The 23,442-nt window shown below is 40.6% G+C and overlaps 1 protein-coding gene across 1 annotated transcript; it reads right to left on the bottom strand.

Moving 5' to 3' along the window:
• Nucleotides 1-23: 23 nt before the first annotated feature.
• On the bottom strand, nucleotides 24-23,421 carry Tespa1 (thymocyte expressed, positive selection associated 1). The gene is made up of 11 exons (XM_013521032.1): nucleotides 23,267-23,421; nucleotides 20,533-20,748; nucleotides 17,560-17,640; nucleotides 13,798-14,005; nucleotides 12,893-12,935; nucleotides 4,918-4,967; nucleotides 4,258-4,311; nucleotides 3,495-3,531; nucleotides 2,967-3,065; nucleotides 1,480-1,688; nucleotides 24-1,002 (listed from the first exon to the last, which is right to left on the bottom strand). The coding sequence occupies exons 4-11, from the start codon at nucleotides 13,958-13,960 to the stop codon at nucleotides 329-331; spliced, it is 1,329 nt and encodes a 442-aa protein (XP_013376486.1). The 5' UTR covers nucleotides 13,961-14,005; nucleotides 17,560-17,640; nucleotides 20,533-20,748; nucleotides 23,267-23,421; the 3' UTR covers nucleotides 24-328.
• Nucleotides 23,422-23,442: the final 21 nt, after the last annotated feature.

Genomic DNA, 23,442 nt, shown 5'->3' on the forward strand with positions numbered 1-23,442 from the left:
CAAGGCCACTTAATTTTTTTCCTTCTTTATTAACCCATCCCGACAAGTACCTGAGTTTAATTCATGAAGTAGTACATTGGCCAAGAACAAAATACCTGTATCTCCTTTGCTCAAGGGCTCGACTCTTTCATTTTCTGCACAAGCATTCAGAGCTTTTCTTTTGCAGTCTCTCCCTCACCTCCAATTCACTCATCTCTTCTAAGTCAAATGTGCCCTGAAGCTGCTGGGTTAGGGATTGGTGCAGTTCTGTTCTGTCTCGGCTCTTCTTCCTTTGTTGCTGGATGACGGACAGGCGCAGTGACTAACCCTTTTTGTCCAGAGGAGTGTTTTAAAATAGACTCTTTCTTGCTTTGGTCTTTCTTTTCCAGAAAGTCTCATTCTTGGCTGAATGGTCTTCCATATCAGTGGACTGCAGGCCACACGGCTCTCTTATGACCTCCACAGGGTTTATGCTCCACTGTGGAAATGCTCCTGCTACAGATTGTGTGCAGTAGGGCTCCTCAGGGTTAGAGTCCAGAGTCTGTGATGGTGCCAGCACTGCGGACATCCTTTGCCATGTTTCCACTTTGGGGCAAAGGGCACATGGAGAGGAAGAAGCGGGCAGCTCTGTGTTTCCTGTAGGGGGCTCAGTACCTGCCTGTGGGCCTTGCCCAAACTCAGAGCCTTGCTGGAGATTTACCTTCTCTCCTCTCACTCTGTCCATCACTTCCCAAACCACTTGGTCCAAACTGTTCCTCTTGGGGGTGTTGTGGGATGGTGACAGCTGGTCTCGGGAACCTGTGTACAGGCACATTTTGGAGATGGCTTTCCGCAGGCGCTCCCTCGGTGAGTGGGGTTCAGGCTCTGGGGCCAAAATCCTGATGGATGGCACATCGGTTGGGTCGCAGTTCCAGAACATGTGGGATGGTGTGAACTTTTGAACAGGTGTCTTGGACACATAGGAGTAGAGACAGAAGAAGGCATCCGCAGTAGCAGCCAGTGTTTGCACCTGCTTAAACCTGCCTGGGGACAAAGTTTGCAGATAGTGATTTGGGAGCTCATCAGCAAATTATCGCTCAAATCTCTCACTTCAAAAGCCTTCCCAAAGCTCAGAATTTCAGAGGAAAGCTGCCAGTTCTCCCACTAGTACTTCTTCCATTTAGATTTCTGACACTCAGGGTTCTCTTTCTTGGCTTCTCAACCCTATCATCCCGGGTAGGACAGAAAATAGGTAAAGATTTAAAGGCATTATCATGATTTGAGTCAGGCAAGGAGAGAAGGCCTAAAGGAAGCAATAGTGGCTTGAGGTCTCTTGAGGGCTGTTTCCTCGAGGGAAAGAAGATTCCAAAGTAAATAGAAGATACAAAGGGTCCACTGAAGCTAACCAAGGGAAGTAGGATTTGGAGCCACTGGAAAAGTAGGACTTGGAGCCACCAAGCCTTGGTGTGAATGACTGGAGGCTGAGGTAGAGGTGGAGCGTGGGTCTGTGGTAATACTCACTGGCCAGCATGAGGCAGGGGTCCTCCATCTCGATCCTCCGCACCTGTGCCTTTAAGAAGAGCTGGAAATCAATGCCCTTGGCCTGAGAGGGGTTGGTGAAAAATCTTGCGGGGATCCGAGTAGTGTCTTTGTGGTCCTCTTGGCCAAAGCCTAGACTGAAGAGGACATCTTCTGCATCCTCTTGCACCTGGTCTAGAATCTCTGAAATGCTGAAGAAAGGGAGCATGGGTAACTGGGGCAACAACTTTGAGATGCATGTAATCTGGGATATCTAATAAAAGTATCAGGAGACTGAAGTTTTTTTCTGGCCAGTTTTCTCCCTTCCACTGTGACTGTGGGAAAAGTTTTGACTACTCTGAACCTAAATTCTCTGTCTGAGGCACAGAAATTATGACCCAGTTTAGGTTATAAAAACTAAATAAAGGGCTGGGGATTTAGCTCAGTGGTGCAGTGCCCCCCTGGCAAGAGTGAGATCCTAAGTTCAATTTCTGGCAAAAGAAACAAAAACAAACAAAACAAAACCCAATTAAAAAACTTAAATGAAATCTTAGCAAAAATTTGTAAATAATCTACTACAGATGAAAAGAAATTTAAGTAAGTATTAAATCATTTAAAAATGAAAAACAACATAGATGCAAAGAGATTCTGTGGTTGCATTATTCCCACTGGTACCTGCTGTGATACATTTGGCTTTAGTCAAATGCTTTGCAACCTGCCTCTTAGTGTACCCTATTCTGTAGTTGTCTGGGGGTACTTAGGCAATGAGTGTGTAAGAAACAGGGTCTTAATTTTATTTAGAGCCTGCGGGTAAAAATTAATCAATAGGTACTTTCAGAAGCTAATTTTGAGAGCCATACCTCTCTTAAGCACTATTTTCCTGCAAAAAAAATCTAACTCAGTGAAGATAAATCACTAAATAAGCACATAATAAAATTATGTCCCAGAACCAGGACTCAAACTCAGTTTTACTCTAACTTCTCAACACTTTTCATTGTACCGCACTAATAATTTTCATCATTTCCCACTTTGTTTTAGATTTTTGTGTGTGTAACTCTTGCCCACCCTATGGAATTGCTGATTTCCTGGTGGTAAGACTTTTGTCTGATTCAGCCTTCAAAATTCCATAAAGCTTCTGCCTGGCTGTATTGATTAATATTTTATTGCTTCATTAAGTAAAAATTAGTTTATTAATCACTGCATTATTTATCGAGTAACTAGTATGAGTCTCAGACTGTGTTGGTATCATTACTATACTTCCTGGTGCACAGGGCTCAGTGGAAGAGATACCTGCAGTATCCAGTTTGGAGGAAAGCCTCCTGCATCCCCCACTACTCCTGAAGCAAATATGGTCCTATATTTCCAATGTGCATGGAAAGCACATACAAGCCTCAGTAAGATGGCTCGGAAAAAACAGGCAATAACCCCTCATTCCATTCTCTTTTGCCTCTCATCTCTCCCCTCCCAGGTCTATGAAATTTAGCACCTACCTTGAACTAGTCTTGTTGGTTCCACCAGTCATGCAGCTGGAAGCCAAACTACAGCCAAGATCAAGTAGCTGGCAAGGCTTGGATGTCTGGAGGAAACTCCTGTGGAGATAAAAGCTGATGTCATAAACTCTTGTTGCCAGTCTGCATGTGGCTTCCCTCTGAAGAATATCTTAGAACCAGCCACCCGTGGAGGAAACTGTCTATACCTATATTACTGATTAGAAAATCTCTCTATCATGAATTTTTGTGGTACTGGAGACTGGACTCAGGGCCTGGGCAATGAGCCACATCCTCAGCCTTTTTTTATTTTGAAACAGGGTCTCGATGAGTCCCTAAGTTGCCCAGGCTAATCTTGAACTTACAGTCCTTCTACCTCAGCTTTCCAGAGTGCTGGCATTAAAGGCAGTGCCAGGATTACAATGCCCCACTACACCAGGCTTTAGGTCTTTGTTTTTAACCTCTAGTACCTACCCCAGTTCACTGATTTTGAAGAAGGTATCATTCAGCCTGGTTGAACCTGACACTTACCTGGAGAAGAGTTTGTCATTAGCGGCCAGCAGTGTGGCTGGACAAGGAATAGAAGGGAAAAGAGCAAGTTAGAAGGGAAAATGCAGATCACTGATTTGCTCCTCTGAGCTTAAAAAAAATCCCTCTGTTTCCCGACGTCATTTTGAGAGGACAGCTGAAGCCCAGGAATTCATCTTTTGATTGGGAAGACCCACAGCATGGGAAGTGGGACAAATAAGGCAGGAAACACTTGGCCTGGAGCTGCTGAACTTCAGACTCATGATTAATGTGTAGGCAAGAGCCCCTCTTTCAGGGGGAGCATCATTCAGCTTGACACTTCTGTTCCTGCCCTACCACATGTGTCTCTACAAGACCCAGAAGATATCGCGGTGGCTATGCCTTCACCCTTTATGCAAGCCCTTGTCCTCTTGCAGTGCAATCTCTTAAAACTACGACTCAGGCTTTTGTGTGCTTCCTATGGAGAAAACAGTCTCAGTGATAGCTGGCCATCAAATGATATGGGAATTTTATGTTTTCTTCCCAGGGGCCAAAGGGCAGTTCCAGTAATGGGCCAGCAGGCATCATGATTAGCTGGTGAGGATGTGTTTCTACATGTGTAATGCTTTCTGTCTTTGCATGAGACAATAAAGAGGTGATCTTTCCCTACAGAGATACTCCAGAGAGAGGCCACTTCTTTCTAAAGTTCTGCTTTCTATCCTATCCTTAAAATTTGTCTAATATATAGCCTCTTCTTTGATGACAGCCTCAGAGCTGTGACACTCACCCTCTGCTCCAAGCATCAAGTCATCTTCAAAACTGGTTCCATGGCTGGAGAACCCTGTCAAGTAATCAGGAGAAGGTCACCAAAAATCAGTCTGAAATGTGCACACATGTACACACAAATACAAAACTGCAAACTTGAACATCTACATATCTTCTTAGACTGGTACAATCATACTGTGTATCCACATGCTTGCAAACTATCTCCTGCTTTATGTATATTACTGCATGAATCACATTCATGTTTAACCTAGAATCATACATACAGTTACCTATAGCTAAACCTGTGTCCTGTATCATACAATCATGTATGAAATCTCCTGTCAAATAGTAAACACAGAGTGTGTACACTACTACACATAGACATGCACTCTAGAAATGCACACAATTTAGGAAGCTTTTTTCCCCAAGCAGTAGCTGCTAGCTGAGCAACCACCAACAGTACATAGTTTTCAAGCATTAATGAACTTGTGGATTTGAGACAGCATTTCCTTTTGGACCTTATGAACTGCCTTATGACAATTAAAGAGTTCTTAGGTTACTTTAAAGAAAATCAGACATCCTTATACGTGTATACGCCTGCTCACATGCATAATCAAACATACATGCACACAGCTACATCACTGTCCAGGTAGATGAACATCAGAGCAGCACATGTACTTACCATTGTAGATGGGTTGTCTAGATTCCTCAGAAAACCCCTCTTCAGAGTCTCTAAAATCCAAAAATCATGTTACAGGTTGATATCAATGCATTGCCCAGTAGATTGTTCTCAAATATTTCCCACATGTTCATATTATTTTCCACTGGGAGTGAGCAGTACCTAATTTATTTTCATAGTGGAGAAAACTAAGACAGAGTGGTTACTTGATAGGCAAATTCTTAGATGTAATCCTGAGGAGCTGGGGCTGAAATGTATTTTATTTTTGATGATGTTTCCATTCCCCTTGCTTCACTATTTAAAATCAATTTTCCAATGATTTATCATTCTTTAGGTAAAATAGGAAAGACTACAGAACCAAGACTAGGAAAATGCATCTACAGGAAAAAGGGCATTTGGGGCATAATTTCCAAATCATAAACATAAGCATGTATATTCTCTTAAGCTTTTGAAGAGGGTAACTTATCTATTTTCACTTTCCTCTTTTTCTTAGAACCACATTTTTGCTGAATATCACATGTTTCAGGGAACAGTAGAAGCCTGGTTAGAAATACTTTAAGATTTTGAGATATGGTCCTATCAAACATTTACCGTCTCTACCAGAGGAACAAATGGAAACCAGCATAAGTGGTAATGAGAAACAATTCAGTTTTAAGTACAAGGGAGAAATTCTCTCTGTACAAAACAGGTGAATGGAATAATCTGAAGAAAAAGCTTTGAACTGGGACCAGTCCACATGGATTGCAGTCCTGGCTCATTGTTGCTGTATGTTCTAAAATACTATGTAAGAAGATTTAATCTAGATTGTCTCATTATGTACTACTTTAAACATTAAGGCTCTGAGTTTTATAGAATTTACTTTCCTAAAAGTTTTTAAATAGAAGCTATGCATGATGCTTTGAATGTAATCTCAGTCAGAGGCTGGGGCAGAGAACAGTTGGTGGAGTGAATTAGAGGCTGGACTGCAGGTGATCTTAAATGCTACATCTCCCTGTTATCTGCCTTCAGCTGTTCTGATAACTTTCAAGATCTTGGTGTATCACTTTATGGAATGGTTAACAATGGGAATGGATTTATGAACTGAACATCTTTAGATCAAGTTGTACTTAAATTTTACAAAATAAATAATTACATGTATAGATATCTTTTATTAGTATTTTCCTTTCAATAGTAAAAAAAACCATTATTTGCAAAATTTGAATTTTATGTCCTTATGAAAAAACTGTACATCAAGGTACATTATAAAATGTAGAATATTCAAGTTAATTAAGAATGAATAACTGGTAATATAACTAGAAGTAAAAAAATACTTCTTTTCCTTGTATATAATTACACAAACTTATGTTATAATGTAATACTACAAACAAGTTTAAAATATCAATAGAAGTTAATATATACTATGATTGTTATCATAATCTAAGATGGTCATCTACTACTATGATAGTTGATATGGTCATCTAGTGCTACAATACTGGATTTACTTAATACTTGTGTTATTGTTCAGGACAAATTAAACATCAAATATTTACATATATATAATGAATTATCTTGGGGAAGGGACACAAGTCTAAACATAAACTTCATTTATGTGTCTTATGCAGCACAGTCTATATGAATAGCTTAAAGATAGTTTTCTACAGCATTTTTAGTTTGTATTTTAACTGTGACTCATCACATAGATCAAGTGTGACTTTTCCACTTATGGCATCATGTAAGTGCTCAAACAGTTCAGAATTTGGAGCATTTTGGATCTTGAAATTAGTGATGCAAATCCTAAGGTCTGCTATTACCAGAAACTACAACTAAAACACTACTACTTCACTTCTAGGTTGTACCCAATGGAGATGCCTGCATATATTCATCAAAAGAAATTATAGTCATAATAACCCAGAATCTCATTTATTGTAAAATGGGAAAACTGGATGATAGCTATACAGTTTAATACTACATTATAATATAAATAAATGACTGCACACAAATACATAGATGAACATTACAAACAGTAATAAACAAAAGAAAGACAAATAAAAAATAATGTTATGATTCTGTTTTATATAAAGTTCAAATAAAAATCCCCAAACTTATCTATAATGTTATAAGTTAATTTAGTGGTTACTTTTGGAGGCAGGTAGTGAGTGGAAGAGGACAGGAAAAAGACTTTTGCAGTGCTAGTAATGTTCTACTTTAGATTTCTTTGTTGCACTCCCTTTGTGAAAAAGTTCATCAAGCTATATATTTAATACTCATTTGCTTTTTCAGTTAGTGCATTATACCACAATATCATTTATGTTAAAAATAAAAATGCTGAGAGGGGGCAAGATGGTGGAGTGCTAAGAAACAGAGAAAGAACCTCTCTGAGTGCTGCCACCCAAATGCTAGAATATAACAACTTGGGGAAGATAAGAAGGAGGGAGACGAGTCCCTCTGGACCCAGGAAGGAACAGAGAGGGTGATGAGAGACACTTCAATGAAGAAGGAGGTACCCCATGGTATCTTCTCCTGGAGATGGAAACACTGCATGAGAGGAGTGGTCCAAACCTACCAATACACGGTGAGTGCTGAGGACCCCAGAGACCTTTGTGGAGAGATGCAGCAGTGGAGGGGAACAGCAGATGTGAGAGACTGCATGAGCTGCTGTGAAGGATTGCATTAGCTTCTGGCGAGTGCCAAGGGTTCAGCTATCCCACACAAGAGAGCAATTGGTGGGGGAACCATTTTGGAGAGAGAACAACAGAGCTCAGAACTCAGAGGGCTGCTAGCTACATCTAGTGGCTCCCAGCTGGGCTCAGGCCCTTGGAAGGGGTGCTGATGGATGCAAGTCACCAGAAGGTGCAGGCTCGCTGGCCTCTTGGGATAAATCAATATGGATCAGGATACTGACTCTGTACATTGTTTACCAGTGACAGCAGAGACAAATCTGAAAGTGGATGTTTTTGTTGTTTGTGGGTTTTGTTTACCTTTGTTTTCCTCTTTCTGTCTTGTTTTTTTTGTTTGTACTTTTTACCTCTTTTCTTTCTCCTTCATTGTTTGAACTTGTATTTATAAGAGTGTGAACATGGTGTCTAGGCTCTTTGTGGTTGTGGTTCTGTTCAGTTCCTCTTTTTTATCTCTTCCTCCTCTCCCTCCAATCTTCTGCACCAGTTTCCTCAAGTTAGTGTGATCCCTCTTTGTCCTCCAGCCTTCTAATCTCTTCTTCTTCTTCCATTTCTTTATTTTCTCCTTAACCCATGTTAAATTTTAACCCCGGAGGGCAAAATTGACATACTAAGCTTGTATACTACATACAATTTTCTGGTTTGTTTTGTTATATAACCACAAATCTAGTTCATATGGTTAAAGGTGGTAAATTAATGGTTACTTTAGTCTGTTATTTTCTAGGCTGTGTTTTATGTTATTGTTATTGGTACCACTATACCCAAAAATGACATAATTGTTCTAAACAGCTGTTACAAGCATCACCCCAGGAATTAAACTAAAAAAAGAAAAAAAGTAAAGAAAATGAGGAGACACTTAAACAAGATGCAAACCAAACATCACCACAGGCAAACCCAGGGGGCAATGAGGTGGGACAATTGAAAACCACCCAGCTGGCCTCTCTGAAGTGGTAACAACAAAGCAATTGAATGAGGCTCTAGAAAAAATCAAATCAAAAATAATCTCTCAGATAACTGCAGAGATGGTGTCCATAATGAAAAACATGCTTAAATTCTAGAGTGGATACAGAGAAAAAAAAAGAGAAGCTTAAGAAAATTATGGAAGCCATGAATGCTCAGCATAAGAATGAAATGGAATCCATAAGGCATATTCAAGCAGATATCCAGGATAATAAAAATCCTACTGAAAGTATTTGCAGCAGATTAAGTCAATTGGAGGACAGGATCTCAGATATAGAAAATAGGCTTGCAACTAACAATCATGAATAGAAAGATTTTTTAAACATAGCAAGAGACCACAAAAAATCAGTATAACAGCAGCTAGATGATGCAAAGGAGAATTTAAGATTAATTGGAGCCAAGAAAAAAGCAGGATATAGCACAAATGATATAAAAATCTGTTCACAGACGTCATGGCAGAAAACTTCCCCAGTAGAGAAAAAGAATTTGACATACAGAAAAGTGAGGCATATAGAACTCCAATTGGCCAAGACAAAAATAATCTATAGATTCCAGAAATTCAACACAAGAATAGAATATTAAAAGCTGTTTGGAAAAAGAAATGAATCACCTATAAAAGAAAGCCCATCAGAATCACAGCTGTTATCTCATACTCTGAGTAACTAATTTAAAGATAACAATATGAAATGTATTAACCATTGTTACCTTCCTACCATATTGTGTTGGGATTTTGTTTTTTGTTTGTTTTTCTTTAAAATAAAAATTTAAAAAGTGCTATTGATATGTACAAAGGAAACCTCATTGCTATTCACAAGATTCAAGTTTTTGTCAAGTGTTCATCTTACAGTTAGTTCTCTTCTCAAGTTGTACTCCTGCAAGAATTTTATAATTTTATAATTTTCTTTTTGAGGGCAAGCTCAGGATTTCCTGTGCATATGTGGGCTCTGCCCTAGCAGTATGACATAGGCTGGGTCTGCTGATATCTTCTCACTGAACATGATGATTTGAAACTCTGTGGCTGTCATGTAAGTCCCAAGAATTTTAAGGGCTATTGTACAGACTATAAGATCAATGAGCCAGACGACATTTATAGTTGCTCCCTTTTTATCTGTGCTTCCACTGAAAGGTCCTTTAGCACAATTTCAAGTCTGAAATAGAAGAGCTGAGGTACTGTTTCTCTTGTATATCTAATTCATAAACAAATAGTTGGGGAGGAGAGTTGTATTGTGAGATGAGGCATGTGACTTCCACCAGTTTCCATAGATGCCTATTTGCACACGATTTAAGTTGAAAGCCACTTAGGTAATATTTGGTCTCTGAATTCTACCTGTGATGATTCCTCAGTAACATGTTCATGTTCCAGGAAGCTTAAGAAAAGAAAGGAGAAAGGAGAGGAATAGTTTATAAAGACATAGCAGAATGGACTGCCACTGGACTCAGTTGCACCAACAGACATTAACACTCAATTGCTCAGAAAGGCAGTGAACTTTCTTGAAGAGCTTGTTAAGAAAGAAAACTCTAGGGGATGGGGATTTAGCTCAGTGGCAAAGCGCCTGCCTGGCAAGCGCAAGGTCGTGAGTTCGGTTCCCAGTACCGGAGAAAAACCAAAAAAAGACAAAAAAAAAAAAAAAAGAAAGAAAACTCTAATGGAGGGTGTTTGGCATTGGAAAGAAAATGGAAGCTTCATGGTCTTTAAACCAAAGTTGAAAAGTGCCTCCCAGGGCACTGGCAATATTGTGACCAGATAACCAGTCAAATGGGATTTTTTTTGTCTTCTTTCCTCTATGATCCTGACAGACCCAGAATTAAAGACTGTGTTAAGTCAGAATGTCATAATTAGACTGTGCTTTTCCTCTACCCTCTTCATTATCTTTTATCAAAAGTCAAGTGTTCTCTCATTATCACGAATCAGCATCATCATCATTCAATTTCCACACAACTAAAAAGTCTATCATGTGCCGCCTAGTGGCCTAGATATATTCCAGGAAATATGTCATTGGATGATTTCATTGCTGATTCTCAGAGTGCAACTGCACAAACTAGGGGAGCTACAACATCACTAGCTGATGCAATCTTAGCAGACCACCACTGCAGAGGCAGCTTGTCATTGGCTGCATACTTCAGTACACAGAGCATAAATATATTACATAATTATTAGAGAGAATTAGAACACAGGAGAAATTGGAAACATTTTCCAAATTTAGTAGTTGCTCTCCCAGCAATGAATGTAAGTATGTTAATACATTTTCTTATAAACTTTTTGAAGTTTAAATATTGAAGGTTTTCAAAACACAGACGGGTAAAGAACAGTGACAGTACCTTTGTACCTGCCATCCTATTTTTACACATGGAAATATTTTGTCATAGTTGCTTCAGAAAGAAATAAAAGATTAACATAGAATAGAAAACAACAAAATAAATAAAATATTAAACATATATCAACAGTCTCCTTTGGCTACTACTTTTTCTACCCATTTTCTTCCTAGCAGTTATCACTACCCAAAAGTTGATGTTTCATCTCTGGATATGTTTTTTCAAGTTTTTTCAAGATAGCAAGACAGTTAACTCACTGGATAGAGGGATTTATTTTGTAAAACTGTATGTTAAAAAGCTTTTAAATAGCACTACTCATACACCATTATAGAGCAAGAAACACTTAGACAAATATCACCTCATTTAAATCTCATATGAAACTTTGACACGATTATTCTAATCTCTTATTTTACAGGCAAGGAGTCTGCTGTGGAAGGAATTTCAGTTATTTGCTTATGAGTCGCCACACAGGTAGTAACAGAAGAATTATGCTCAAATCCTGGAGCCTTCTCACCCATCACAACACTTTTTCATCTAAAGTTTTGGTTCTGGGTTTGTCTTTGTAGAGCATGACTGAGGTAACATGAGTTCTAGAGCTTACAATCTTGTATTTCTGTGAATTTAAAATAGAAGGTGGTATATTTGGAAATCAAGGAGTTCACTTTAAAATACCTGGCACCCTTTCTGGCCATTTAGGCCATCAAACATTTTGAAAATGCACAATAAATAATTATTGATGTGAATTGACAAGACTCAGGAGTAATTAAAGTAAAGATGCTAACGGAGCCCAGAGTTTTTTCCACACACATGTGCAGCACTTTGAAACCCAGGACAGTTCTCATCCCAGGCTCCTCACCCAAACCTGCAAACTGCTTGTTACCATCATCTTTTTTCTTCAGGTGATCTGAAGACCCCTCAGTGGCTTTGAAGCCAATGAATTGCAGATTAGATTGGGACAATAAGGACAATATGTTTTGCAGACAATGAAAACAAACACAAAGTAAATCCTTCATGGCACTGTCTTCCCAGGCAGAGTTAAAATAAAAAACCTTAGACTATTCAGTGCTACTAATTCCTACCCCAGGATGAGTTTATTTATGTCAGCTAATAAGTGAGTTTAGATTAAAGTCTAGATAAAGCTTAAGACATTCTTGGAGGGAAAACAAAGAGCAGGAAGGTGTTATACACTCAGAAATCATTCTTTTTTCCTTTCTTTCTTCTTTTTTTTGGGGGGGGGTCTTTCTGAGACAGGGTCTATCTATGCAGTTCAGGCTGGCCTTGAGCTCACTTTGTAGCCCAGGCTGGTCTCAAACTCACAACGATCCTCCTGCCTCAGCCTCCCGAGTGCTGGGATTACAGGTGTGCGCCCATGCCCGGCCCTCAGAAATCATTCTTACAGAAAGTCAAGCTTAACTGGGTCACAGAGGTTTTCCTTTATGTCTGAGGAGACCAAGTCTAAAATGATAGACTGATGGGCTGCAAGTTCTCCTATTTTAGTGTTTCTTTTTTTTTTTCTTTTTTCTGGTACTGGGAATCAAACTTATGACCTTGTGCTTGCCAGGCAGGTGCTGTGCCGCTGAGCTAAATCCCCAGCCCCTAGTTTAGTGTTTCTGAGCAGCGATGATATCTTTTGAATTGCAGATTGCCTGGGTCAGCCCTGAGCCCTTCCCATGCATTCTGCAGTAGAAACAGCACAGGGGTGAACTTCCGGTCCAGAAAAGTGACCTGCTTTCTCACTTTTCCTCTTTTGTCATACAGTGCGAGACATGTCAGTGGGAAGGGAAAAGCAGCACAGTAGGGATTTGAAACTGAGTGTCCCCACTCCACTCTGTCTTCTCAGCCTTCCAGCTGAACCTAGTCCCTGTCCAGAGTTGGAGAATCACAGCCTGGGTCACCAACTGACCCCAGTCCCTTCAACTCCCCTTCCAATCACGACTTCGATCTTATTTCTTCAGACCCAGTTCAAACCCGTTTTCCTACCTCTGAGTTCTCTGCCTGTTAGTACATCCAGCCATCACTCATGTCTAGCCCCATGGTTTGCCCAAACTCACCTGCAGTCCTGAAGCCAGTTTTCAATCTTGTTGATTGGATTTCCTAGAGAAGTCAGATAGCAGATCATTGTGAGAATGGAAGGAAACCAGACCTCTGCCCTGCCACTCCCGCCTTACCCCAGTCCACAACTTTATCCTTATGCGAGCCACATTATGATCTCTTCCCAAACCTTTTCTGTAAGACGTGAGTAAAATAAAACCATATATAAAGATTAGGGGTTCTGTCTTCCCTCTGTCTCTCTTCTCCTTGGGAACCTAAAAAAAATGCCCAAGATGTCAGACCTATTGCTTTCTTTCCCTCAAGTTTTGGGTACAGGGATGTCTCCTTTTCAAAATGAAACAAAACACAGCAAAGGCACAACTGTGTACCTTTAATGTCCTATCAAATAAGTTAGGATGGGTTTATTTCTGTCACAATTCTTGTCTTACTCCCATGCCTGCAGACTCAGGCAAACCTCTGAGAAGTGTGTGGGAAAGTGCCCACTGCTTCTCTTGGACACGTACAGCTTAGACAAATGACTTTCCACAGGTCACACAGCTTGTTAGTAACAGTGCAATGTCCAGAGTCCAGGGGCAGCCTGAGTGTAGTGTTGTACGAAAACAAAGTAGAAATCTCCCAAAGCATTCATCCACAGACAACCCCTAGGCCCAGTTTATTACAGAAGATTGTCTGGATGATGTAAAAATGTCCCTCTCTTTTTCCTAATCTTAAACTTGCTTCTTTCTCACACAGTTCATATTTGTATTACTTTATACCTCTTCTTTTACATTCCTTTAAACCAGACAAAAGGAGCCTTCCTGAGATCCTAGTCCGAACAAAGGGCCTGCATGTCCACCATCTGCAGACCTGTGCTTGTTGTTACATTCTCCCTAGTGGAAGTCTGGTGATGTCAGCAGCCTCTTACCTTCATGGAAAACATCATCTAGGCTTGAAGGCTCAGGGTCTGGGACATCCTGCAGGGCGGCTGCAGCTTCCTCTTCCAGGACCTGCGTCTGCCAGTTACGGCTCTGACGGAGCCAAGCTTGCCGCTTCTCCCAGGAGGTGGGGCTCAGCACAGAGGCCTCCATGGTCCCGGTTCACACGTCAGGATCTCCCACCACCTTAATGATGTCCTGGGAGTTGAAGCACAGTGATCCTTCCTCAGCTTCTGTTCAGAAACCACCGCTGTCAAGGTTGCCTCAGTTCTTCCCACTTCTGCTAAAAGCTGCCTCATTTCTCCATCTAGTGAGGAAGGAGGAGATACCTGGCCCTTCTTCTATCCCCCTTCCCTTCAGAAGTGAGTGCTCTGAAAATATCTAAATACTAGAACAAGTCTTTTTGATCAGTAAGTTTGAAAATTTCAAATTGTACAGGATTTGAGTAACACTGAGAAAGCCTTTGTGATTTAGGGTTAGTGTTACCTCTACTTCTTATGGTAGGTGAAATGGTGGAGGGGAAAGAAAGGGAAGGGAAGATAAAAGAAGATAAAAAAGGAATCAAAATATTTATGAACATTACCAACTCCTCAAGAGAAATGTAATCATTATGCACTACACCCCCATACTAATAAGCTAAACTAAACTGTAAATAAATAAAACCTTGTCTTCAAAAAAAGTTTTCTTTGATCCTTATGGATTTTTGACTCTCGGAGTCTTCCATCAAAACTAAAATATCTTTTAATTTACCACTTATAAAGTTCACTTTCTGTCTCGATTTGTTTTGTTTCCTGTTTGATATATTAAGGGTCCACAGGATTTTTCTCAGGAAAGAAAAGAAATCCTCTGAAAGAAACAAGGAAACAGTGCCTCAAAGCAATGAGTAGACAGCTCATTAGGATGATTGCGTTCTAATTTGTACATTTGCATTTCTACGTAGCTCTGAGATTCTTATCCTGTTTATCAATGCAGTTATTGATCTATATACTGACGTTTCATTCAACACTATCTGATTAACAATTCTATATATTTTAAAAAATACATAACAATGGCTCTATGCACAGATTCAAAAACGAAGAGAGCGGGGAAGACTCATTCAGTTGCCCAGATGGGGCTTAGGGAGATCGGAGGGGATGTGTTCTTTCTCCTGCTGCCTCTTCCTTTCCAGCGGGGCACACGGCCCACCACAGTGAATAAGCACATGCGGGACCAGGACTTTTGCTGCTTTCCCCTTCGTATTAGTCAACATTTTGCGGCTGACATAAACAGTTTAGAACAGGAAAAGTGATTTGGCCTCACGGTTTCATCATCAGTGGCTCCACTGCTGTTAGGCATGTGCTGTGGCCGAATCACGGTACAAGGGAGTGGTGGAGGAAAGCTGCTCACCTCATGGCAGCTGGGAAGCAGACAGTGCAGGAAAAGAATCAGAGAGGAAGGGGCTGGAGGACAGATCTACCTTTCGGAGACCTGTGCCTGGGGATCTACTTCCTGTACCTGGGCCCCGCCTCCTAATAGACCGGCTACCAGCTCATCAACGACCTGATCCATTGATCTCGGGTATTAACCCTAATACCTGAGACTTTGGGAGACACTTCATATTTAAACTATGACATCCTCTATTTCCTTGAGCAACCATAAATGACTTCATCTTCAGAACTATACTTTTAATTGTTGGAGTTCTCTAAAATAAAAGGAAACAATAAGAAGAGAGCTAGTTTCCGGAGACTTCCCTTCTTCCAAGACTTAAAAACAAAATCATTAGTGAGGCATTTAACAAGTGAGGTGCTAGAAGGCTATTTTTGAAAAGAACATCTTGAACATAAAATGTTTTTCTAGGGCAATAAAGTTGTTTTAGCTGCCTCTGCTTGCTACAGGCAGAACATATCCAGAGAAAAAGAACACATAATTACCACTGCCTGATATGGATCCTTTAAACTTTCTTGTTTTTTTTTTTTTTGTAGTGGGAATCAAACTCAGGACCTTGCACTTGCCAGGTAGGCACTGTGCCACTGAGCTGTATCCTTGGCCCTGGATTCTTTCATTTCAGGATTTCAGGTCCAAGACATCTTTTCTCTCAGGTGTGATGGCATCACAGTGAGACTTTGTGTTCACTCCAGGCAACTGGATTTTGTGCCTCTTAGGGGACACTGAATTAAACTTGTGCTATACGGAAGCCACCAAGGGGGTAGTGGGGATGATTAATGGTTTTTTTGTTTTGTTTTGTTTTCTGGTACCGGGAATCGAACTCATGACCTTGCGCTTGCCAGGCAGGTGCTGTGCTGCTGAGCTAAATCCCCAGCCCCTGACTGATGGTTAAGGATAAAGGATAAAGAGAGGATGGAGCTGCTATCAGAAAGGGTTCATAAAGAAAGTCTGAAAAGCGTTAATTAGAGTGTGCTTTCCTTGTCCTCCTTTCACAACATTTAATAAATGGGTCCCTCTTGGCCCCAGAGAAGGAAATTTCAAAGGCTGACTTGCCTGTTGCTTTTAATTCCCAAAGGAAATGGGCCTCATACAAATCACAAGAAGATTTTTGGTGATTAGGGGAATTTAAGAGGAAGGCATGAGGTCAGGAATGGAGGATGACAGGAAGGCAAAAAGGAAGAAAAGAAAGGAGGAAAGAAGGAGAAAAGAAGAAAGGAAGAGAGAGGAATAAATGACATACGTTTCCCTACTCCCTAATGGTGCTCCCTGGAAAATTCAGTCCCTTTCTCTGGTCTCAGGTTTTTGGTGAAGATATCACAGCCCTAAGGTTTGCTATTCCAGCACTATAAACTTCATTTTAGAGCTAAATCTCTATAATGCCTAGCACAGTGCTAGAATCACACTAGTTGAGATGATAGAGAACTTCACCATTGTGATAGGAATCTATTTTACAGCCCTCTTCTTCTCTGAAAATATCTCAGGGTCATATAGTCCCTGAAAGGCCCATTGCGCCTTTCAACCCCCAATTTTCATATATGTTCCCTTCCTTTTTCTTTCCCTTGGTCTTTCATGCACTTGATCTGCAGAGCCCAGCTCTTAACCAGCTTCCTCCATGAAGCCAGGCCTGGCTTCTGTGGACTCTTTAACTGCTTCCACGGAGCGCTTTCCCTGTGGGACTTTTTCTTCTTGGTTACTACCAATATCATACTTCATATTTTATTTACCTATCTCTTTTATTGCTTACCACTAACATACTTTCTAGTTTTTACTTATTTATCTAATCTATTATTTGGTCTTCTGATTAGAATATAAGTTCCAAGAGTAGAGAGATGCTTGTCTGGCTCATTCTCCACTGAGTTTCCAATGCCTAAGACAGAATTTAACACATAGCAGTTGCTTAACAAATACTTACTGTCTAAATGAATACGTATTTTGTAGCTGACTATTTCCCATGGGAATCCAGAGCTGACAGTCATGACAGACACAGGCAGGGAGATCAACTTCAAAATGGTAATGATAAAATTTACCATGTGTTTACTAAACATGTAAAAACGTTTTGGGCTTAAAGGGCAGAAGGTTGTTCTCTGACTTATTCCTAACCTGTGACTTCTGCTGAGATCAGAAACTGTATTTTCCTGGTAATTTTTCTTTTGAGTCTGTTTCTATGTCCTATATACAAGAGCTTGTTAAGCAGAAACACCTAAAAAATTATTCCTGGAACCAGAATCCATATTGCTTAAAGGATTCCAAACAAAAATTCACAAACAAATGGCCATTATAGTTATGACAACAAAAATACTAGGTAGTATAAATGCTTTACTACTCACTGTGAAGGGCGGTCATTTGCTAAGCAATTCAGGTGCGGTGGGATAATTTGTTCCTTGAAAAGGCAACAACTGGTCTCAAGTCTGAGAAAAAAGATGCAAGGTTTTCACAACTTTGATGCACCGGACATGCGATGGGGAATTGAATACATAAACTTTCCCCGATCTCTGCCACACTCTCCAAGGTGTGTTCCATGGAGATGCTATAAGAGCAGCAATATTGGGAAGCAGGGACAAACAGAATGCCTGGCTCATGGTAACAAGAGGAAGCTGTACTTCTGGGAGATAAGAAACAGCAGGAAGTGGCAAGTGACTATCAGACAAACACATCAGTGGTGAACACATTAGGGAAAATTGAAAGATGAGCACACCCAGATTTCAGGATAGAAGCTTTGAAGGTCTGGGGCCCCTTGTAGTAGAGAGAAGGACATGGAGCTGTTTCCTCCAAATAATTTATAAAAAAGCATAATTCTTTAACACAGTGAAAAAGCATTGATTAGGAACAAGGGCAGCACTTAGATAATTTTCCATTGTTTTTGTCTGATTCCTTGACTCCTGGCCAGCCAATTGGTTTTTCCATTTGGATATCGATCAGCTTTATTATCCAGAAAATGAATTGATGAGATCCAGTGTTGTATGAATTTGCCTGCAGGATGAATGTTTATGAACTCATTTTCATAAATTCTAGATGAGCTTGAAATATTTATGGAAATAGAATCTTCAAAATAAAATATATTTATATAATTTTCTCATAGATGTAGAACACGGTCCAGTAACCCAGAGTTATATCATTTTACAAACTACCTTTCAAATTCACACTGAGCTGTGGGCTTCCTGGACTTGAGGCTTTCTCAGATCCAAGAAAGCGGTGAGCCTGAGCAAAAGAAGCTGAGACAGAACCCAAGTGAATGTGATTCAGTTGATGTTCCTCACAGATTATCAGAATTTCTTACGTTTTCTGCTTTTTTGCTTTAGCTTGCAGTTTTATCCACCTTCCCCTCTCCCCAGACAAACCCTATTACCTTTTAAAATTCAATTCAAATCATCTTTTTGCAGCCAACCTCTGCCAACTAGCACACAAACTTGTGTTATTGTCAACAAGACAGTGAGAGACACTCTCATCATTGTGTACCACTCCTCATGACCCTCCTGTAAATCAGACCCACCAGTGCTTTTCTGTGCATGTGGTTCTCAGTAAATGCTCTCTCTACAGAGAAGCAACAATCATACTGGTTGCTGAAAAATTATTCTCAACTACTGTATGTCATTGAGACCTTCTTCCTGACTTCACATCCTATTTGTATATGTTGCCAAACTTAGAGTAAAAAGGAAAAAAGCTTAAGTAGGGCATTTCTAATCCTTTGCTGGGACAGCATTCATACAATTCTTACTAAATTAAGCTATTTAAATTAATCAAATTTTCCTTTTTTTTTTTTTTTTGGTTTTTTTCTGGTACCGGGAATCGAACTCATGACGTTGCACTTGTCGGGCAGGTGCTGTGCCGCTGAGCTAAATCCCCAGCTCCAGATTTCCCTATCTTTAAACTAATTTCCAGAGTTTCCCATTGTAAGTTTTCATTCATTTCTTAGTCAAAAATTCCTTCTGGAATCTAATGCCATCCTTCTTGATACTAATTTACATTCTGTTACTTTATTTAATCAAGCTGCTATGAGGATACTAATTTGAAGGCTATAGGAATCTTTTCTCCCACTTTTCCACTAACCCAGCAAAACCCTATCACTGGTTCAATTGTTTCTTGTCCTGATCACTCTGAGCCTTGTTTTCCCCTCTGTTATCATTTTCAGCCATTTGTACTTTCCACATCCCTGTATTTCTCTAGAGACTCATTCTTTGAATTATCCTCCAAAACATGTCAAGAGTTCTGGAATCTGACCACATCCACCTGAAGTTCAGAAGGGTAGGTTCTACTTGAAGGGAGAAAACTTGTCCAGAATTCCACATTGCTTTCAGATTATGTGGCATTTAGAGCATTTAGCAATGGGTTTAGGGTGGTACTGAACAATAAGAGCTGACCGTGGTCATAACCCCCATGTTGGCCTGTGTCTGGCTGGCCTGGCACTGAGGTTTGGGATTGCACTGAGGGGATCTGTGGAACTATCTGGCATAGCTGGGCTGGGGATGAACAGTCAGAAGGCGTGGAACATTGAAAATTTATTATAATTTGCTGTGGACATATTCTGATATTTCAACAATGGTCATGGTCCTACCATGCTGTTCCTGGAAAATGCCAGCTCTGCTTATAGGAACTTCAACGTGGAGATATTTTTAAGGAGCTTAGTCAGAGGGCCAATACTTCAGTTTCTTTAAAGTCCAGAGTGCTATTTGGAAACCCAAAATGGCACACATACTTTGGGCCTTAAATCAGAGTGAGGCTTGTTTGGAATCAATTCTATCTGCTTACACATGTATGTCCTTGGTAAAATTATGTGTTCCCTCTATTCCTAAGCTTTTTTAAAATATGCAAACAGATAATGTGCCAAATTTTTTAGGTTATTGGAGTTTAAAATCAAGTACCATAATATATGATAAATGATAGCAATGTGTATTATTAATCTGCCTTCAGTCTAAAAAGTAGGAACATTTTTATGAATAAGGAAGAAGTAGGGGAGCAGCAGAATGTAGCAGAATGTGAGAAATCTAGATGGTTAGAGATGGTTGTTGCTGTAGGTAGAGATGAACAAAATGCAGGGAGAGTTCCTCATTCTTATCTAATGCCCAAAGGGATGGGGACCAGAGACATGATCTAATCCTGCTTGCTTATTTTGCAATACAGGAAACCAGGCAGGGAGAGAGAGAAAGAGAGAGAGAAAGAGAGAGAGAGAGAGAGACAGAGAGAGAGAGAGAGACAGAGAGAGAGAGAGACAGAGAGAGAGACAAAGAGAGAGAGACAAAGAGAGAGAGACAGAGAGAGACAGAGAGAGAGAGGCAGAGACAAAGACAAAGAGACTGACTTACCTGGAGTCACATAGAGTGTTAGTGGTTGTAAATGGACTCAGAGTTGTAAATTCCAGGTCCTGTGCATGCACTTTCTTCCTTTATATAATGCAGACTTTCTCCTGCCCCTTAGTCTCTTGGTCTCTAAGGCCCAATCTTCACAGCTCTCCACCTCCTCCCAGGGATGTGGGTCAGACAGGCCTCTCCTCTTCTCTGTTGCTATGCTTCAAGCAGAATCTGTGAATTGGGACCGAGAGTGAAACAGCGTAGGAAGAGAGAAAAAGGAAATAAAATTTCCATGATGTGGCCCATAAGACTTTCCGCATTCACAGCCGAGATACACATCCTTACCATTGCAAAGGGCTGCGGGGAATCCCAGAATAGCCAATAATTTTCTGTTCACGGACAGGACAAACTCGACCTCAAGCCAGCTGAGCCCCATTCCATCTATCTCCAGTGTGCAGTAGACTCTCACATTCCTTCACCTATGAGAAATATCTTCCTGGATTCTAACCCTCTTCAATGTTACTGCAGTTTGGAAGATCGTCAAAGCAAAACTTACCCTGCATACAGCACTTGAGCATTCTGAGACTCTGTGCTGTAAGAGAGCTCTTCAGTCTATTTCAGGAGAAAAGGAGGATGTTTTTTGGTACATAGTAGAAAAAGAAATTCCACTTTGCCAACAACAATTTTCTCACTGTCCTTAAAAATAAGTTTAATTGAATAAATACTGAAAGGAGAGTGTCTTTTTTTCTATCCTTCACTTTTTTCCTTACATCCAATTTCAGGATGTGGATGAGTTTGATGGAAGGCTGTAAATTGCTGTAGGAAATATTGAAGTCATGCATTTCAGTGGAAGATATCAATTTTGCTTTGTTTTCATTTTTCATCTGGATAGGCAATGAGGCATCAAGAATAAGAAAAAGCCATTCACCTGGGCTGACTTACAGACCATTTTGCCTAGAGATGGTAGGAAGAATGAGTCTATTTCTTGACCATTGAGTTGGCTCTTTGAATTATTTATTAATTCTTTAGATCTATTTTCTTGATAATGAAACTCTTTCCCTTGGGCACTCATGTTTATTCCCCTATTTTCTTTCTCAGTAGCTACACACACTCTTCTTGTAATCCCTCAGCTCATTTGATTGAACTTTATTTTCAGCCAAAATCTGTGTTGCAGCCATTCTGCACCGGGGTTGGGTGTGTGCAGGCACAGAGTGTTGTGAGTACTGGGTTAGTCACTTTGATCTGGTCCCTTAGGTGGAAAACAGGACAGCTGCCACTTTGCCGGTGGAAACAAGTGCTTGCTTTTCTGCCTTTCCTGTGGCCCAGAGTGAGGGCTGTGAGTAATGATATGGGCTACAACCAAATTTCTTCTCCATTGTGTATTAGCATCTGAATCACAAAACTTCAACTAAAAATGACTGAGTTGGGTCTCTGTGGTTACGAGAATGCTTCATCTCCTGATTACATCTTAACTTCTAGGTGGTCGAAAGAGTTATGAGGACTTGTTATTAGTATGGTTGAAAGAGTCTCCACACCGCCCGGGGTGCCCATGAAGCAGAAAGCATGTGTTTGATGTTTTCTTTCATATCTTCATCTTGTTATCTTTGATACCGTTCTTGGAAGAGTTACACTGTGGACCCAGCTTCCTCTGTTCCCAGTACTGCTTCAGCTTCCAGGAGAAACCAGATCTGTGGCTCTAACCACTCGAGCTGAACAACCACCGAGTTTGAACTTTGGACTCCCAAGTTTCAAGTCAAGTCTCCAACCTCCTCTGCTAGGCGCTGCCCTGGACTGTTCAGAAAGTTCCCTTGCCTCTCTACCCATGGATGTCTGTGGTATAGTCTCCAGTACTTCCCTTCTAAATTCTCCTCTTAGCAAAGCACTTCCATGGGAATGCTCTGATCTCCTCTGCGCTCTGTCTTTAGGGTCACCTCCCTTCCCCCCACTAGTGAGCTTGGTAGCACAGTAGGGGCGTGGGAAAGCCCCAGCGGGGAAGATCTTTCCATTCCTCCACCTCCAAGAGTCATGTAGGTGGTGACTTACTCAGCCTGCCTACCCTGAGACAAGGGGTGTCAGAAGGACCCTCTCAAGTATTATGAGGATCGCTGAGAGGTCAGCATATCCCTCTGTGAGATATAGAACCTGAAAACCAGTCCATATAGGATATTAACTGCCTGTAGTTCTCTACTTGGCCTGGTATATCTTCCTGCATAGGTAACTCCTGTATATCTTGCTGTAGTTTATCTCCGCAAAAAATTTCCTCTGCAGCCTCTGAGGAGAGAGGTCCAGCTCACAGAAAGTAAAATTGGACCAGGCCTTATGTTCCCAGTTCTTAGACGTGTGGACACTAGAATAAGACTGGAAGGAAACTGGGAGACTTTTCTCGTTTGTAACTTTTCAAAGCTGGATTTAGATTGAAATGACTACAGAAGCGAGTGCTACAAGGTACAGAGAGGAACTTCTCAGGTGACAAAGGTGAAATTTTCCTAAATATTAATTCACGTCACCAAAGCAGTCCATGTTTGTGACCCTAGAATGGCTACTTCTCTGGTAATAGGAGAAAAAATGAAAATGACAGGACCTTCCTGTTCCAATAGGCACACAGTGATGATATTAGTAAGGCTGAGGTCAGTAAAGTGAGAGCCTGTTTCGCAACTTTTCTGTTCTGATTTTTCTCTAACCTGTTTCCTTCTCTTAGTATAAGCCTAGACAAGAACAGCCTTGAAATTGAGGCAATAGCTATACTTACCTGTCTGCTGGTAGAGAGCCGAGTTTGAGGTAAAGCAGTTCTCACAGCTGAGCAGAGCCCTTCCCAAATTTGGGGAGAGGGGCCAGGAGAGTAGGACAATCTCATGGTGTAAATTGTGCCTTTGTCTCTGTTCTCATTCAACCGCTGTTGCCAGCTTGAAAGGGGAAGCGGAAATG

Source organism: Chinchilla lanigera, unplaced genomic scaffold, assembly GCF_000276665.1.
Source record: "Chinchilla lanigera isolate Chin_1 unplaced genomic scaffold, ChiLan1.0 scaffold00057, whole genome shotgun sequence".
Classification (NCBI taxonomy): domain Eukaryota; kingdom Metazoa; phylum Chordata; class Mammalia; order Rodentia; family Chinchillidae; genus Chinchilla; species Chinchilla lanigera.

Excerpts from the sequence above, each read along its gene's own strand:
- Tespa1 (XM_013521032.1), bottom strand. The coding sequence starts at position 13,960 with ATGGAGGCCTCTGTGCTGAGCCCCACCTCCTGGGAGAAGCGGCAAGCT. Across the intron at positions 12,936-13,797 it reads AGATGATGTTTTCCATGAAG|GAAATCCAATCAACAAGATT; the intron begins GTAAGAGGCTGC and ends TGACTTCTCTAG. Across the intron at positions 1,003-1,479 it reads CCCCTGCCTCATGCTGGCCA|GCAGGTTTAAGCAGGTGCAA; the intron begins GTGAGTATTACC and ends CTTTGTCCCCAG.